This window comes from Salvia splendens, chromosome 7 (assembly GCF_004379255.2).
Source record: "Salvia splendens isolate huo1 chromosome 7, SspV2, whole genome shotgun sequence".
Lineage (NCBI taxonomy): Eukaryota > Viridiplantae > Streptophyta > Magnoliopsida > Lamiales > Lamiaceae > Salvia > Salvia splendens.
This window is the reverse complement of record NC_056038.1, coordinates 16057480-16063634: the sequence shown is the minus strand read 5'-3', so window position 1 is coordinate 16063634 and position 6155 is coordinate 16057480. Positions and strand designations below refer to the sequence as shown.

At 36.1% G+C, this 6155-nt stretch overlaps 1 protein-coding gene across 1 annotated transcript; it reads left to right on the top strand.

Moving 5' to 3' along the window:
• The first annotated feature begins 257 nt into the window (after positions 1–257).
• LOC121741111 (8-amino-7-oxononanoate synthase) lies at positions 258–5098 on the top strand. Its single transcript, XM_042133805.1, has 11 exons — positions 258–679; positions 793–932; positions 1031–1138; positions 1993–2228; positions 2326–2367; positions 2878–2965; positions 3219–3352; positions 4007–4095; positions 4396–4546; positions 4616–4684; positions 4761–5098. Exons 1-11 carry the CDS (start codon positions 454–456, stop codon positions 4876–4878), a joined length of 1401 nt encoding a protein of 466 aa, XP_041989739.1. The 5' UTR covers positions 258–453; the 3' UTR covers positions 4879–5098.
• Positions 5099–6155: the final 1057 nt, after the last annotated feature.

Genomic DNA, 6155 nt, shown 5'->3' with positions numbered 1-6155 from the left:
ATCACACTGATTAGCCGGAATACCAGACTCGGGAAATCGACACCCGAGGGTAATGTTTATGATTTTTGACGCAACTTTTAAAGTTCATGGAAAAAAACAAATTATTGTGAAAGTTCATAATTTTAAAAGCAATTTACCCTAAAACTTTTTAAAAAAAAACAACTTTTTAAAACTTGGTGATACTATGCGTCGATATTCGTTTACAAATTTTGTATCGAAACTAGATTTTGCTAGAGCCATTTCAATCCAAACAAAAAACTAGATTCGCTGGACCCTTTCCTTTCCCTAAACAAGATCAGCGAATACTAACGGAATCGACGGCTCACTATTAAATTACGGTAATACTAATTCTGCAGTTAAGATTTCTGTCCTCTCTCTCCAACACAGCCGGCAGCCCTGTTCAGACGCCTCGACAGAATTCTCGTGGCACAAGTGTGTGTTTTGCGTGAAAGAATGGAGCTCAATGGGTGGGAAATGTGGGTGGGAGAAGCCATTGCCAAACTCCACTCCCTTCAAATTTTACGCTCTCTCAGACCCATTCTCCAATCCGCCTCCATTCCCAACCCCGACCACCAATTTCAAGTTTTTGACGCTCCCAACCAATGGGACAGAGCTTCTGTTGAACTCCTAATTTCTCAATCCACTTTCCAAAAATGGCTCCACAACCTCCCCAGTTCAGGTATTCAATCAATCTCTTTTTCTTTTAAACAAGTTGGGCAAATTTTAGATATAATTCTTTGATTGAAGAACTCAGTAACCCTCCCTTTGTTTCCGATTTTGTTGAGTTTATAGGGGACGATAACGATGTGGTGTGTGAAAATGGGAAAGCGGCTGATAAAGCAGATGGGGAGTTTAAGAAGTTAATTGTCTTCTCCGGAAATGATTACTTGGGATTGAGTTCGCATCCCATGGTTAGGGATGCTGCAATCAAGGCATGCCTGGATGGACATCTCGAATTTCATCACCTCTAACTTCATTGTGTCTGATGTTATTAGTACTATGTATTTATATAAGTCTGCTCATTATCCAGGCAGCTCAAGAACATGGAATGGGTCCTAGAGGCTCTGCTTTGATCTGTGGATACACTAGTTACCATAGGCTACTTGAATCATCGCTCGCCAATCTGAAGCGAAAAGAGGTATGACTTCTCTTACTAGTTCTAGTGAGATCATATTTGTTGGTGAATTTTCAACTGTTTGATGTGTGTAGATGCTGATACTTCGCGATGCCTAACTATCCAAATTCTGAAACTTTGTGGCTAGAACAAGTCTTCAGCTTCCAGTTTATTGAACTCTGCATAGATGTATGATTTGATAAACTATTCATGTATTTATAAATTATCACTGTGTATCCTTGTTGTGTATATTTTTAGCTATGACATAGAATATGTTGATACTGAATAAGGTATCTCTTCCTGATTATTCATGCCTAGATTACTCGCTGCATCCTTCACTGCAGAAAAAACTCCTTGTTAGCAGAAGCAAGGATATTTGCATTCTGATGTTGATTATAATTTATATACTCCCTCCGTCCCCTAAAAATAGGAACTTTTAAACGGCACGAGTTTTAATACAAAATTGGTAAAGTAAAAGAGATAGAAAGAAAATTGTGTTTATGGAAAATGGGTCCCGCCTCATTAGAGAGAAAGAAGTTTCTTAAATAGAAAGTTTCTATTTTTAGGGGACGGACCAAAAATGAATTATTTTTTATTTTTAGGGGACGGATGGAGTAGTAAATAAAGAATAACTTCATTTATAATTCTAATCTTAGAATACACACGGATTGTAAAATCATGGCAGTTCTGATGCTTATGTTCATTAGGCATAGTCTTTAGTGAATCTGGTGACAATCCTTTTTTACATATATAAGGCTGTAGTTTATCCTTTTATTTACTCTCATTGATTAGAACGTACTTGATCGTCATCCCCTGCTTCATGCCATCATTTGTTTTACCAAAAAATTGTCACTCATTGTTCTAATCTTAAATATTAGGATTGCCTTCTTTGTCCAACAGGCTTCTCAGCCAACATGGCCTTCATGACAGCAGTTGGAAATATTGGTAGGCTTATGGCTGGTCGCAAACCATCAAAAGATGAGCGAATTGCTATATTTTCTGATTCCCTAAATCATGCATCGATTATTGATGGTATTCGCCTCGCTGAGAAACAAGGAAATGCTGTGGCATTTGTCTACAGGCACTGCGATATGTACCATCTCGATGAATTATTGTAGGATTCTTTTGATTTTATTATTCCTTTGCCTATATTTTCTCTTTTTATAAAATGTAAGCTGGAAGGCTTCCACTGACTGCTTGGTTAAAAACAGGTCAAATTGTCCAATGGAGAAAAAAGTTGTAGTAACTGATAGGTCAGTCACTTATTGCAATGATTGATCTGAAAATATTTTCTTAGTACTCTGCATTCAATATGTAAAGTTGTTCATATAATGATTTCAGATAGGATGTTGAGTTTTGGGGGAAATAGATTTGATAAAATACATAATGAAGTAAATTTTGTGCCGTCAGTTCACACCTTGTCAAGCTGAATTTTAATATTGTGCTGTTGGAACTTGGATATTTTTTTTCTTGTGAATATCATATTTGTTGAAATCTAGTTCAAATCCAGATTGGTTGTTGATGAAAGGATGTACCTTGCCTCCTAGATTGAGAACTTTAGATCCAGAGACATTGAAGCTTCAATGTTTTATCGTCTTCTCTATCATTGAGATGCAAATGTTTTGCCACTTCTCTAAGAAAACCAGAAACATAAATGTGAAAGAAACAATTCCTCTGATGGCGAGTGCTCTGTGCTTGATATGTATAGGCTTATCAGTTTGCTGATTATTACACTTTGGATACTTGGTTTGTTCATTTTCCAGTCTGTTTAGCATGGATGGAGACTTTGCACCCATGGTTGAGCTGGCAAAGCTCCGTAAGAAGCATGGATTTCTGTTTGTAATTGATGATGTAAGTTCTATTCATTTATTTCAATTGAATAATCTAGGAGAATTCTGCCAAAACGAATTGCATGCTGACTAGCTACTATTGCTGTAAAAAACAGAAAAGTTCTTGCTTTCGTTAAAGAAAATAGCATCAAGGAACACTCTGGAGAGAATTTGTGATGCTGCGTTCCTAATAACGCTCTTGATAATTCCAACATAGTTTGTAATTGTTTTCCACACGTATTGTTGGCATGGCTCATTTTTCTTTGAATTTCTAGGCCCATTCTACCTTCGTTTGCGGACAAAATGGTGGTGGTGCAGCTGAAATGTTTGACTGTGAAGATGCCGTTGATATTTCCATAGGCACTTTGAGTAAAGCTGCGGGTTGCCATGGTGGATTCATTGCGTGCAGGTAGTATTAATCACTTGTAATTCGTTTTAAGATATCATATCGTATGCTAGTGTCCTAGACTCAACCGTTTCTATGATTCTGGATTCAATTTTTTCAACTTGTGGTTCACACAGACACATAGAATTTCAGATAGCAACATGGATTCTGAATTCATCAAATTATGAACTCAGCTGCAAGTTAAGGCTGAACAAGTTATGCATTTAGTGCAACTCCAAATATTGTATGCCAATGTTGGATTGGATCATAGGAAGACTTAAAATCATATCAAATACAAGTGAAGTGCTTTAAAAAAGAAACTCAACCTCATTGATTTCATGTGCTATGCACTCTTGTAGTCTGGTTTGGTGACCACATATGAAATTACTAATCCCCTCGTCCGCCAATAGATGTCTCATTTTTGACCGGTTCGGGTTTTAAGAAATCGTTTGCCTTTGTAAAAGAAAGTGGTAGAAAAGTTAGTGGAAGGTGGATTCTACTTTTTTTATATTGATTTTATAATAAAATGTGATTAGAGTAAGATAGTGGAATGCGGGGACCACTTGACAAAAGTGGTAAAAGTGAAATGAGACATTTATTGCCAAAAAGACAGAGGGTTACTTGTTTAATAAATCACCGAGTAAATTATTCATGTATTTTATTTCATTTGGATGGCAGTAAGAAATGGAAGTTGCTCATCCAATCTACTGGTCGTGCTTTTATATTTTCAACTTCTACGCCAGTGCCGGTTGCTGCTGCTGCCCATGGTTTGTTTCTTATATTTATGTCAGCACATATTTCTCATTTAGTTTCTACTGTATAAGATGAGGATGGGGACTCTTGATTTTTGTCCTCATATTTAGTATGATTAATGTGTAATTACACAAATTTTATCCTACATAATATGTGCTACCTTTCTAAGAGATCGAGATTGTTGCTCTTTATGAAAACTCCACTTTTGCATTATATAAATGGGTTCATTATGGTTGATAATTAGGATATAGTACAGTAAATTGCAGGGGGCTTTCATTTCCAAACGATTATCCTTATATTTTCCGTACTTGCAGCTTCGGTCATTGTTGCGAAGAAGGAAGCATGGCGTAGGACTGCTATCCAGCAACGGGTGCAAGAGTTCCGTGTTTTGACAGGATTTCCTGTAGAAAGTCACATCATTTCCTTTGTTGTGGGGAGTGAAGAAAAGGCCCTGAAAGCAAGCAGGTCAAACACGCGTGATTATTATCAGGCTTTGCGTCCACGCTACCTAACATGTTTGTCTTGATGAAACAGGCATCTTTTGAAATCAGGTTTTCACATAACGGCAATCAGACCTCCAACAGTAGCGCCAAACTCGTGCAGGTATGTGAAATTTCGTCTTAAACCGACCACAAATCAGCTACTTTGTTTGAATTTTATGTAAGCTATGCTTTGGCAGATTAAGAATAACTCTGAGCGCTGCTCACACAACGGATGACTTGACGAAGCTGAGGAACGCACTTGCCGAGTGCGTTGATCTAAACCAGATCCAGCTATTTACTTGCTCCAAACTTTAATCTGCCTTTAGCTACAACACTTTTATTTCATGTCTTGCCTTCTACTGATTATTTGTGTTTCATTTTGGTGACTGGGTAACTCTAGTGCACTTGGATAGTATAATAGTAAGGCATACAGAAAACTAAGAAAAGTCACGCTTACTAGAAATCTCTATGTCATTCAAGAAATTAGTCATCTTGAATGGAATAGAGAGATTAATTATTGTTGACTTTATTCTTATTTGAATTTTGTTACAGGTTGTGGACTTTCAAATTCAATTTGTTTGTCATATTAACATTCACACAATATGACGAAAAAGTATTAGTACAGTATATGTTACTTAAATTAACATTATGTCCGGTAAGTAAAAAGTGAACGTATATTACCTCAATGACATGCAATTTTAAGTAGAACTCCCTCAACTTAGCAAATGTTATCCCCATTTGGCTTGACACAAATTTTAAGAAATGTAAAGAAAAGAGAGTTAAAAATGTTAGTGGAATGTGAGTTCTACTTTTATAAACTCCCTCCATCCCACTCTAAGTGGAGCATTTTTATTCTGACATGAGATTTTATATAGTGTTGTTTTGTGAGTTATGTGGAGAGAATACAGTTAGAGAGATGAAAAAGTAGCGAGAGTGTTATTTCTGTTTTTAGAAATATGTCATTTAGAGTGAGACATCGTAAAAATAAAAACGGTTCACTTAGAATGAGACTGATGTGGTAATAACTTAATAATAAAATGTGAGAGTAATGAGATAGTGGAAAGTGGAGTCTACTTTAAAAAGTAGAAAAAAGTAAATTGGACGGACCAAAATGATAAAAGTTAGTGGAATATGAATACTATTGACACATGTACCGTTGTACGTAGCGACAATCGTAGTGAAGCAACAAGCTGATCCAGCTTTTGACTTACGCCACAATGGTTTGGCTCAAATGTGATTGTTCCATCCTCTTGTTGGCTATTTCATTAATTTCCTTGCAACCCCATTACCAAAATCAGTAATTTAAAGATTCAATAAAAGCTAAATGCAAGATTTGGTTCACTAATAAGGCATGTCACCAGAGATTTGTATCCGTTTAGTAAGGGTTGTTCATGGAAATATTATTAGTAAAGTGAATCCTTGATGGGCTTAGAAATAAGGATTCGGATTTCATAAAATATATAGAGATGTTTTTTTTTTCTTTTTCAAATTAACTCAACAAACAAATACAGAGCAATTGGAGTTATTTTTCAAATATCAAGGTTAAAGAAAAACTACACTTCAAAACTTAGTTGTTTTTCTGTAAAAGTGAT